Source organism: Accipiter gentilis, chromosome 18 (assembly GCF_929443795.1).
Source record: "Accipiter gentilis chromosome 18, bAccGen1.1, whole genome shotgun sequence".
NCBI classification, from domain to species: Eukaryota; Metazoa; Chordata; class Aves; order Accipitriformes; family Accipitridae; genus Astur; species Astur gentilis.
The window spans coordinates 5,769,004-5,782,014 of NC_064897.1; the positions used below are offsets into that span (position 1 = coordinate 5,769,004).

General features: G+C 40.7%; 1 protein-coding gene across 6 annotated transcripts in view; it reads left to right on the forward strand.

The window, feature by feature from the left end:
• Positions 1-13,011, forward strand: part of FAR2 (fatty acyl-CoA reductase 2) — a 148,806-nt gene that overhangs the window by 63,020 nt on the left and 72,775 nt on the right. For all 6 annotated transcript variants that reach the window (XM_049821937.1, XM_049821938.1, XM_049821934.1 and 3 more), the window contains one exon: positions 3,295-3,529. In XM_049821937.1, coding sequence (XP_049677894.1) covers positions 3,341-3,529 — 189 coding nt within the window. In that variant the 5' untranslated portion in view covers positions 3,295-3,340. The remainder of the gene's footprint in view (positions 1-3,294; positions 3,530-13,011) is intronic.

Here is a 13,011-nt window from a genome sequence, read left to right on the forward strand (position 1 = left end):
TGTGGATGAGGCCCTCAGCAACTGGATCCAACTGTGAAACTGGCCCTGCGATCTATCCGCTGCCTGACTTGAACTGCTTCATTACAGAAATTAGAAAGAATGTGATTTTTCTTACTTTTTCTTTTAACCCTATAGGGTTAAGCCAATAATCAAGAGGAACAGCCTTAGAAGTTCAGTTTTTCTGTGGCTGTGTTCGGTGCTTCCATTTTCATCATACCAGAATGGTTTGGGAGATGCAATTATTTTCCTGATTTTTTGGAGTCAAATGTTCAAAATGGTCTCAGACTACATGGGGAAAAACTGTGAATTGTGTATGTAGTCGTTGCCAGAAATACTTAATGAAATGTGGCTGCACAGCCAATTTTAGGGATGCTTTCAAGTACTGCGCTATTTTTTTTTTTTTATTTTTTTTTTACTATTCTAGCAGGCATTGAATGTCTGACCAAAACAAATGAAGCCCCGTTTGGGTAACTCAAACAGAGAACCCACATGAAACAACATAATAAATTGATGTCCACATTTGGAAATCTTAACAGTTATTTTTGCAGGAGTCTACAACTATAATGCAAAGCACTAATGTTTAGTGATGCAGGTTGGAAATGTTCTCTACAAATGAAGCATGGGAAGAGAGTTAATTCCTGTTAAACAATGTGGCAATCTCCAAGTTTGTGGTGCAAAGTACTTTATAAATGTACCATTTTTCTAGCAGAATATTAAGTGAGGTTAGGTAGATATGATCTTCAGAATACGAGTTCAAAGCAAGTATCCAGTGACTGGAAGTGGTCTTCCATTTCACCTTTTGTTTCCTTATGTTCAGTATAATTTGTATGGCCTCTAGTGACTAAGGACTCCTTTCACTAATTTTTCTGCTTTGCAGGGCATGTGTTGGACCAAATTCTCTAAGTCTTTTGTCATCTCCGTCTTCATCCGGCTAAACTAATATCTACTTTTGGACTCACACACCATTTCACACGCTTCCAGGTTCTGCAAGTTCCTGTCTTCCAATATCACTCAGTTTTTCTGAACCTGAATGAGATGTGACATTTTGTTATAAATAGGATTAATAGTTTAACCTGTTTGTTTAACTTCCCAAGTGGCCAGCTCTTTAATAAGAACAGGTTTTAATAGGCCTAGCCGAGCCTGCTACATTCATTTAAATTGTAATCTAGGCCATATCTGAAAGTAGGCTAATACCCGAATTCACTGAGCCAGAATACCCACAGCTATTAATTTGTAAAATAGTGTCCCTCAGAAGTTATTCTGCTTGACCCAGTTTCTAAATTGGATGGCACACCTGATGATTTGTTATGGATAAAGAAATTTGGGGATTTTCATTTGTTCGATGCTATGGACTGCAGTCCCAGGCAGCACTGGGAAAGAAGAGCAGTATTTTGTTGGACTTGAGTCCCTACTCTATGTGTCTGTGTCCATTAGAAATATCCATTCAACGTTTCCACCTAGCAGTACAGTGATTGTGAAAACACTGTAGATAGGTAGGAATGCAAAGTCAGGTCTGGGTAGATGGATCAGCTGTAGACCCGGATAATGACAGCAGATTGACACAGACCGTGGATCACTTTTCACTGTTGTGAGTGGTAACGCCTTGGGGATCGCAGTCCAGCCAAGCACGTTCCTGAGTGTCGCAATGAACACAGTACACCTTGTAAGGGTTGATCCATCGTGCTTCTCTTGATTCACATAGCTGGCGGTCAGTTTTCTGGGGTAAGATACCTCACTCCACCCTGAGGAAGGAATGCGCTGTAGGACAAGCTATTTTTCTCTCATGTTCCCATGCGGTGAAGGGAATTTAACCTATCATCACATGTAGCCAAGGTTCTTACAGTACTTTAAACTGTTCATTTGGTGTTGGTGTTGTTCATTTGTGTTGGTCCAAGCCAAGGACTCATTATATAAGATGTTTCTGTATGAAAGCTTGTGGTTTTTGCTCTAAGTTAGGCTACTTAACTGTCCCTGAATGGTTTACTAGGTTTCAGAAATGCAAAAGGGTTGGTGAGAGCAGGGGATCTTAGAAGACTGCAAAAATGCAGCGAATGCTGTATTTCTGTTTTGATGTGTTTGCATTTTATTAACATGCAGTTGACTCATCATGTGAGAAACTTGAAGTGGCCAACAGTGTTTCTGAAGCTTCTGCAGGAGGAAGAGGTTTTTTTGGGGTACATGAAGATCATTGTCCTGGTTCTTGAATGCTTGATCAGCAGCGTTCTACTGTTCTTGTTTCTTTTTCTTCCAAAGTTAGTAAGCTTTTTTCAAAACATCGATTTATATTTTTCATGAGCCTTTCCCCTGCCATGTAAGTGGTTTGTGCATGCTGCGATCTGCAGCACTTCAAAGATAGGAGGGTTTTCTTTCCTTCCGTTAGTCTAACAGAGAGAGGGGCTATATTAAGAGGATTCAGTCCATCCTTGTTTGTCATTTAATCAACTTGAAGTTTGAATCAGGATGGCTGGGGACACGTAGGCCTGAAACCATTGTATCTAATTAAAATATTTAACTGGGACACTTCATGTGGGAGCCTAGTCATGTCAGCCCCCTTAATATAGTCAATGGATCTCCAAAGGGCAGTTCAAACAACCTAAACTCTCCAGAGCAAGCATATGACATCTATGTTCCTTAGAGTTAAATGGGATGAATTGTGGCCTTAACAGCCAATAGTGGGTGATGACCTACACACAGGAGCATGGTGTTGAAGAGCAATGTCATTGCACTATATCTTCCATGAAGAAGGGCTTTCTTCATGGTTTTATTCCAAGTCAAGGCAACAGAAAAAGGCTGAGCACGTTGCTGAGTGATAGCTGACAAGAAATGCAACAGCTTGGCACAGTGGAATTAAAGTGGAAAACACAGCATTTGTACCTGCAGTGTTTGTGAGGAGATCTGTTTCTACTTTGTCTTGTAGGGATAACTGCATATCTTCATGGCTGCCACTTCACAGTGTAGGAGATAAATGCTATTCAACACTGCAGTGAGCATCTACTGCTAGGAGTCTCAGACAGCACAAGTTACGTTCTAAATGGTGACTGCTGGAGCAGCTATGGTATAATATGGAGAATAAGGCTGAGCTTGATTTTTTTAAGCTTCTCAGATTAACCTTTTTAATTTTTGTGTTTTATTTTCATAATAAAGGCTTTTAAAAAAATCATCTTTTAAATTGCCATGGACTGAACTAATGTGAGCTGCTATAGCTGACTAGGAAAAGTTGTCTCAGACTGTAGCTCCCAAATAGCTGATCTATGACTCAGAAGCCCTTAAAGCTTTATTTCTGCATCTTCTCAGGTACCTCCTGCAGGAAGTTAAAGGAAGGACAGAACAAGAAAGCACCATGTCTTCAGTCTCAGCTTATTACAATGGAAAGACCGTACTTATCACAGGAGCTACAGGTTTCATGGGCAAAGTACTGGTGGAAAAGCTTCTGCGCTCCAGCCCTGAAGTGAAAGCAGTTTATATACTTGTCAGGCCAAAGGCTGGACAATCAATGCAAGAGAGAGTGGCCAACATGTTGAAATGCAAGGTAAGTTTCTATAATTTATTCTAGAGTCTAATCTGAAATCCATTTAGCTGGGTGAAGCAAAGGACTTCTGTTAAAGAACAAAATACCATCTTCTGCTGTAACTGTTGTATATTTCTGTTGTGTCTAAAACAAACAAATTGTACATGAATGAACCTGGATCTGTCTGATTTTGATAGGTGATGCAGCATTTTACACTGTAGTGATGTAATTTCTTCCTTTTTTGCATTGCTGTTTGTTGTGAATTAATTTTTTCAAAAGCATGTTAACTTAGCAAATTTCCTTTTTGGAAGAAGAGCAGCATTTTGCTTTCATAAACTCTTTTTCTTCCCCCAATTTCAAAACTTAATATTCGAACATTAGCATTCAAAAATAAAGCTGAGTGTGAGCGCATCACACCCTACTCCTTGCCCTTACAGGGACATTAAATTCATTTCATAAGACTAACCTAGTGGCAATGTAGAGTGGGCAGTGCATTGCTGCAGTACGCTAGGGCATCTGCCATCTTCTGATGTCAGCTCCAGTTTAACCTTATTTATGAAGTGATAAAATGCTGCTGCATTTTTAAAGGGTATTTTCCAAAGTTACTTGCAGCAGAACACGAAGGCTAAGAGAGACCTGAGTTGAAGACCAGACCTGGGTGAGCTCCAGCCACGTGGCTTGTTTCTGTTGAACTTTTAGTTTGCCGCTCTGGTGAGGAAATCCAGTTCTCTAGTGTGAAGAAGGATGTCAAAGCCCTTTGCTGCATTTAATGTAAAGATTTGTAAATAGAAACTGCTAGACCAAATATCTAGAGTGGACTTGGCCTGAGGACCTCAAGGTCCTCAGGAGCTTAGGCCAGTGGTGAGGTCATGAACTTGCTCAGACTCCTCTAGCTATGGTAAGTGCCAGAGTTCAAGCCGACGCTAACTGCTAGAGTGAATTTGTAAAAAGCTGATGTGAAATGAGGGGAAGGGACAGATCTGGCCCTAGTAGGCAAGGAATTACTTGGAATTAATCTGAGAAATGTCAACGTATCTTTACAGTATTGGTCTAAAGCTTTGAACAAGACTTGACTGGAAAAGTACTCCTCCCCCTTCTACTGGAGTTAGAGGTAAAATAGGTCTATAGATAACTTACTTAGCAATAAGTAAGTCTGGGAGAAGGCATGCATTTTTCCTCCTAAAGTTTTGAGGCATCAAACTAGAGAAGTCTTAAGTATGTCCAACAACAGAGTTTGATGGGTTTTTTTGGTGTGTTTTCAACAGAGGGTAGGTTATTTTCACGTTTGGGAAAATTTGTGAGTGATATAAGAGGAAAATATTGCATTGGTTGCTTTTTGCAAGTCTGTCAAGTGCAGAATTTTTCATTACTTTTCCTTTTAATGAACACTTTTCAGCTGTTTCTACAGCTTTCATCACTGAAGACTGTGGGTAATGGTTTTCATCATCAAACAACAAACTCCCAAATGTGGTGTGTTTGCATGGGTTTTTGCCTCCCCCCCCTTTTTTTTTTTTAAATCCACTAAGAAAATGACAAACCTAGCTATTTTTCAGGACTTCTATAAGCTTTGTTTGCATTTTATGTATAAATATTACTGGCTTACCTCTTCTGTTGACCAACACAGCTTAGTGTTGTTAGCTCTAGGTGAGGTTCCCCAGTAGGTGTTTTATTGTTGCAGCTGTACTAGATGTACCCTTTTTTCTCCTAGCATGTGTCAGCAGTTTTAGACATGCCAACAGCAAATAGGACTTGATAACCTCTCCTTGAACCTTTGACAGCCTGCTTCAATGTGTTTCAATGAAGAAAAGAAGGAGGCAAGTCTCTAAGGTAGGCTGCTGCAGCCTTGAAATAAAAACTCTAGGAGTATGCTCACAACTCATTCAGGTCCCCTCAAGGAATAAGGTGACTTGTTTGATGCTGATCTTTTTAAAATAAAGCAAAAATACTTCCCTAAGGCAGAAACCCAACTGTTCAGAGATTATTTCCATGTGAAAACATTGACAACCTTTGTGTTTTTTCTAGATATGAAACTGTTAATTCCAGCAACTGGTAGTTTCATGGCAGACGAAAAGGGCAAGAAACATTATTCTTAACATTTTTGCAGATTGTTTCCAGTTACATTTGCTGTATGCCTTTAAGCCACGTAATCAGTTGTTCGCAATCTAGAGACTACACTTTCATTTACAGTTGTGGTATGCATTCTTCAGTTTGGGAAACCCCTGAGCTATATAACAAATAAAAATGCAGCAAAAGCTTACTCCAAGTCTTAAGGCAACATTTGCATTTGACACTCCTGATCATAATCACTGATGAAGAATGCATATATTTGAGTAAGCACAGGAAAATTCAGAATAAAATCCCTTTTCTTCCTTACATGTACGTATATAATTTCTAATCTCTACTGCATAATTATTCTTTTCCCCCCACAAACTGTTGGATTTAATGCAATACAGTATTGATACCTAGTTTTAGGTGAAAATACTTTATTTCTACTTTTGTATTTTACCCTATGTAATCTTCTCTACTGACCGATTACACATTCACTTTGCAAGTAACTCTTTCTTCTTTTACATTATGCTTTGACCCAGTATTATCCTCTGGAGTTTCTCATTTTCACATCCGGAGGGGAAGTATCCCAGGAAACAGAGGCATAGAGAAAAACAGGTTGCCAGCTTCTAAATATTCTAAACAAACAGATAAAGGTAGTATTGGGGATGAAATAAGATGAAAGCAGAGAAGTAGATTGGCAGGAATTAGTTGCACTGCATAATGCTTAGGTCCTTCAGGTAAGGTCCTCTGGGGACTCCTGAGTTTTGATAGTGCTTAAGAATATTAGAAAAGAAATTGCCTGTAATTTTTGATCTCTCTTCATATATCTCTGTGAAATTTTTGTGGTTTCTATCATTGTATCTACAGGGGCTTAAACTTTGAGGTGTCACATTTGTAAACTGTCTTGTTCACAGTGTGTACATGTGAATATGCTGAAAGATGACTCCTGTTAAATAAAAAAGCAACTCTAAGTTACAAAAGGGTGCTGAGGTGTGAAGGGGCAAAATACCTTGGTTTGTGCTTTTCGATGTTTATTACATGCAATTTTTCAAACTCAACGCAACATGAAGAGTAATTATAAAAAATAATTTGGGCAGAAATCAGAATTCTTCCACTGAATTCTGGAGTAGCTGAACACATGGCATTGAAATGTAATATAATGCTGGTTTTCCTCAGATCTTGTAAAATTAGTTTTACATGAAGATGCGTTATTGCACTAATATGAAATGTATAATGAACAGATAGTCAATTATCTCAGCATCAACTCCAAAATGAGCATATGCATTGAGGAATGTGTGGTGCTTGGTGACCTTGCCTATTTATGAAAGGAGATGTTCTATTTTCCAGCAGCGAGTCCCTAAGGGAATCAAGCTATTACCCTGTGCTTAATGAAATGCCATGTCTGCATGGCACAGAGCGCAGCTGTTACACAAACCCCCAAATTTCAGGATTGGCTTCACCCCAGATGTGTCCGTCGATGTGGATCACAAGGCAAAGCTTGACAGTGCTGTTTACTTATTAGTTGATGGGAGGTGTATATTTATCAGAAGTAGGGAATTGTTTCAAGAAGTATTGTTTGTTGTCTGATCCCTCCGTATGCAAAAATAGGCAGGAATGCTTGGAGGGCTTGTCTCGGATTGCCTGGAGAGCTGTTACTGGGCTAACGCTGAGTCACTGGTTGTAGCTTTCACCTTGTCTCTGGGAGAACAGAGCTTTTTCCATGCTCTGCATGCAGTGAACCAAGGCTGCTTGCTGCTGCCAGGCTGTTTCTCAGATCTATTTGTTCAGTGCTCCTAATTAGAAAGACGAGTTAAATTGGGAAGTGGAAAAGACTCTTGTTAATGTCTCTGATAATTCAGAGAGAAAATGGGGAGGCTGCAAGGCTGCTGAAAATGGGTAGCAAATATTGGTGGGTCTGACCAGAAATCCTGTAAAATGCTGCTGCTTTTTTCATGACGTCCAATCACAGTTAACTGTTATACTTAACCCTTATAGTTACGGTGGATGGTACAGATAGACCTTCTCTTCCCTGCAAAGCTTTGTCTGGAACTACACATTATGATGGGACTGACCACTGAAAACAGCAGCAGTCCAGTGTTATCAGACACCTTTGCCTCTTCAGTTTTTCCTTGTCAAGTATGCTACGCTTATCAGCAAATATATAGCAAGACCCTCCGGTAACCCTATATATTTCACCAAATCATGCCAGATTTCTCTTTTTCCACCTCCGTTGACTATCCCTTTCTCCACTCTCTTGCTCATGTGTCTTGCTCATCACCATAAGCAGTAAAAGTTCTCCACGCCAAATCAGTGCAGCGTCACTCTCTCTGGAACAGCAGCCCCTAAATCTGCTGTGACCACTACAGTGGTGCCTGGATCAGAGTAATGAAGTTTCTTGGTTGATGGAATGGGACCCCACTTGCTCAGTAAGAGGTCTGGAAACTGCTAATTGGAGTGAAACAGAGCTGAAGATGTTTTCTGGTTTAGTATTTATGTAGATTTGCCTCACTTTTGTCAGTAGATTATCAGAAATAACTCTGGTATTTGTGTACCAAAGGAACAAATCTGTCATTTTAACGAACATTTACTTCTTACTTGACCCCATGATTTTGTAAACCATGTGGTAGAGAGGAGCTAAACCTTAAGGGCGGTAACATAACTGACATAAATGCAGGCAAGGGTCTCGAACTATTCTGTTCCTCTTTCCTAAGCTAACACCATCTGTTGCCTTGTTCCATTTCATGTCTGTCTCTTCTACAACTTGTGTTTCTGTTTGAAGAAGGCTGGTAAGGTTTTGCTTTATATGTTAGCGGCAAATAGCCTGCTTCCTACAGCACAAGGAAGGGCCGACAAGACAGCTGGTGCTTCCAGCAAGATAACCTTTCACACTGGACAAAAAAGAAGCCACCATTAGTCCAGAGCCCAAGACTCACTCACATGCCCCCGGTGTCACTTTCTGCTGTTGGATGTTTGCAGCCGTGCTGCTGCTGCTGCTGCCCCTTGACTCTAGGCTCAGCTGGAATATAGGCATCTGGAACAAGCAAAGTGCAATGATACCGTCTTTTCTGAGTGCTGCGCCAAAGCTGCAGCCTTGTATGGTGACAGCTCCTCCTCATTTGATGGACATCCAACCCGTGTCATGACTCAGGGTGTAGAATCTCACCCGTCAGCTTTCAGCTAAGTTGGAAGATCTGGCAGGCCCACCTACTCTTTCATCTGTTCCACATGCAGAGCCATGCCTACCAGGAGCCTAATGGAGAAGCTGAGAAGCACAAAGGCCCACCTTGTTATCAATTAGCATCAGCAGAACTTGGTTTCCTACAGCTCCTTTCTCTGGAAGTGCAGCTAGTTGGAAATGGCGGGGGGGTTAAAGGGTTTTTTTAATGCATACTCAGATGTCAGAGGAGAAACCATGATAAGAGGAAGGGGGAAAGAAAGGTGGTGGTTGCAGTTGTGTCCTCCATTCCATCAGCCAGATAAATTCAGGCTGCAATCTGCTGAGGAAGAAAGAATATCTTTGTGTGATTGAGACAATTCCCAGAGAAAATAGGCTCATTGCACAGTTTCGTAGTCATAATGCAGTTTCCATCACTACTTAGTATACGTGGATGCTGCACAGTAATTTAAAATTTCTCCACACACTATGTAAGTTGATCAGGGATGCATTCAGAGTTATGGATTTGTAACAACCCTGAATCTTCTTTGCTGTGTGTGTTTTGTTACACTTATACGTGACTAATGACAGTATTAGAAACAACAATAACTATACTTTTCAGTATATAATGTGTTTCTTTGCTAAAAGTTTTCAACGTGTCTGGTGAGTCTGATTCATCTCAGTGGCCTTTTGCAGACTGATTCCCTTTGGGATACTTTAATTTAGAAATGTTAGAAATGGAGCACCCCAGATTAATAGTCAGTTTGAAAATGCTTGTGTATTTGAAAACGTGTTGCTGTGTCCATACTCCTTTTCTTAGGGCCACAAACTTGTTCTGTAAGGTTCTGTGTACATACAAAAGCAGGCATGAAAAAATGTGGAGAGTCATCTATACACCATTCTCAAAAGATGAGCCCTCATTTTTTTAATGAAGCTGGAGAGAAAATGTGGGTGACAGACAGGATTGTGATGCAAATTAAACATCCAGGGACAGAGAGAGGAAGCAGTTAAATAATAAGTTGGTGATATTGCTAAGAAAGGACTTATGTTTTAGTTATGAGAAGTTACAATGAACATCAAGTCATCCAAAAGGAGGGACGTCAGCTAAGTTCAAAGATGGCAGAGACAGACAGAAGTGGGTCAGGAGCAGTAGAGTAAGGGGATAAGTTTATGACATAATGGTGACACCAGTGGAAATCTTAGTAATAGAGGAAAAACAGTACAGACGCAGAAGATACAAGAACAAATAGAAGGCTGCAGTAATATGAAAACTTCTGAAGAAATCCCAAAGAAACGATTAGAGGAAAAAAGAGAAGACAGCAGGTCTGCAGAGGCTATCAGAGATAACATTCAGAAAAAAAGAGTTTGTAAAAAGCATCAGAAGGAAAGTGTGAAGAGTAGGGCATTATCATTGGTGAAAGTCAGGGCAAGGAACTGGAAGAGAATGGGGTTGAGGAGCTAGGTGGAGGAAGAAAGTAATGGAGGACTACAAGAGGATGTTGGTGGGGATGAGGGAGAAGAGGAAACCTTCTTTTCTCATATTGATAGATGATAAATCTTATTTGCCTTATGTTGGCATTCAGGAGCCATAGTTATGCAAGCACAGGTCTTTGTCCAAAAAGTCTTTCAGTCTGAATGAAAAGCCTGGTAAGGTCATGAGCAGAAAGGAGGGAAGTAGTTTAGGGTGATCAGAGAGCCCATGGGAGTGAATCAACACCATGACTTTAGAATTATAAGAAGGATTGTGCCTGATTTAAAGCCAAAACCCTTGTACCTGTCATATAGTCCTGTTGAATTCATCATTTCTCCTATATCAATGTGATCAGACAATGTTTTCCTGCTTATCCCAAATTTTGCTAAATATGTTAATCTTCATTGAGCTTTTAGGAGGATGGGAGATGAGTTTTTAGGCCTTATTTAACACAGTCTGTAAAAGAAGTCTTTCATCTTTCACTTAGATGTTACTTTTAATTTTTTTTGTGATCAGTTATTTAAACAGCAAAGTAAATTTTTGACAAGTATCTGCTGAACAACACAGAGGTTCTTCTCTACCCCTCAGTCTTAATTGCATTGCAGAACAGAAGAAGTTAAGTATGAGAAATGCCCATCCTGTTCTCTCTTCTGTGCAGTTCCTGAAAGTTATGCAGAACTAATATTTTATTTTGCGGAACAAGCTCTAAACTCTGCTTCCTTTGTCCAGTTAAGTTGTCCAGTTTCTCTTTTGCTCTCTGCCTGTGTCATGACATCATGTAGACATCCCTGTGGCCTGGGTAATTCTCTGTTCCTCCCAGCCACTAACATCAAGAGTCTGAAAGAGGTGCTCTTCTCCAGTTTCAGGGGAAAAGAAAGTCTCCTTCTTGTCTTCTAATTAAGATCAGTCTTTGGTACTGTCACAGTACAGTAACTATTCCCAGGAAATTTCATCTCCTATTTTAATCAGTAGGGGATATGATAAAACCTCTGTAGTATTCTTTATTATATAAAAAAATAATAATTCCATTCTCTGCAGTTTCAGCTAGTTTTTTATAAGCTTGAAAATGCAAATCGCTTTTGTTTCTAACTTGTTTTCACACTCGTCTCTCGGAACCTTTTCACAGGGTCACAGAATTGCAGAGGTTGACCTCTGGAGATTGTCCAGCCCAGCCTCCTGCTCAGAGCAGGTCAGATAGAGCCTGTTGCCCAGGACCATGTCCAGCTGGGTTTTGAATGCCCGAGGAGGGAGACTGCGCAACCTCTCCAGGCACCTGTGCCAGTGCTCCATCACTCTCACAGTAAAAAAGTGTTTTCTTCTATTCAGGCAGAATTTCATGTGTTTTCATCTTTTGCCCATTGTCTTTTGTCCTGTCACTGGATACCCCTGAGAAGAGCCTGGCTCCACCTTCTTCTTTACTCCCTGCTATCAGGTATTTATTAACATTGGTGGGATACCCCTAAGCTTTTTCTTCTGAAGGCTGAACAGTCCCAGCTCTCTCAGCCTTTCCTCATAGGAGAGCTGCTCCAGTCACTTCATCATCTTTGTGGCCCCTTACTGGACTTGCACCAGTATGTCCATCTCTCTCTTGTGCTGGGCATTCCACAACTGGACACTGCTCTCCAGATGTGGCCTCACCAGTGCTAAAGAACAGGGAAGGTTAATCATTTAGTCGTTGCTGCTGGCAGTCAAGTGTTGGGCTAATCATTTCTGAAGTGCCTCCTTCCAAGGAGGAAAACTCCATCCATGAAATCTGACTTCCAGAGCATAGATAGATTCTCTTAACAGTAGCAACAGAGGCAGAAGAGACTGTCACCAGGAGTTTCAGAGTATTCTGTAGGCTATAGGCCAAGACTGAAATACTATATTTTCTATCTGTATGTGTTCAAAGCACAAATAAGTTATAGAATCATTTAGGTTGGAAAAGTCATTTAGGTTGGAAAAGACCCTTAAGATCATCAAGTCCAACCGTTAACCTAGCACTGCCAAGTCCACCACTGAACCATGTCCCTAAGCGCCATGTCTACATGGTTTTTAGATACCTCCAGGGATGGTGACTCAACTATTTCCCTGGGCAGCCCGTTCCAGTGCTTGACAACCCTTTCTGTAAGAAATTTTTCCTAATATCCAATCTAAACCTCCCCTGGTGCAACTTGAGGCCATTTCCTCTGGTCCTATCACTTGTTACTTGATAGAAGAGACCAGCACCCACCTCACTACAACCCCCTTTCAGGCAGTTGTAGAGAGTGATAAGGTGTCCCCTCAGCCTCCTTTTCTCCAGACTAAACAACCCCAGTTCCCTCAGCCGCTACTCATAAGACTTGTGCTCTAGACCCTTCACAAAGGCATTTCCCACTGGGAGAAGCTGGGTCCCTTATTACATGGCTTGTCCTTGTACTTCTGCTTGAATCTCTCCCTGAAACATCAGGCTCTGGTCACTTACAGATGCAGTTCTCCAGTGTTATCAAAATGATTCTTGCTGATGTCATCCCTTAAAAGCAGAACTCGTAGTACCTGGAAGCTCTAGGAAGAATTATGACCTAATTGTGTGATGCATTGTCTTTTATTACACATGATACTGCTGAAATACAGACGAGCCATGGGGTCTGCTGGTTGTCTGCTAGTCACAAGCTCTGCTAGGTGGTACAGAATACAAACCTCAGTTTTGTCACCGCCAAGGAGGGTTCACAGCTTAATGCTCCAGCTTTGCAAACTGTCTTCAGTAATTCAGCTCCTGGGGGTATTTGCAGTAGTAAAGTCAACTTGTGTTTCTTTTCTTAAAATAGACTGCAATTTTCAATTTACTTCAGTTATACATTACTTGCAACA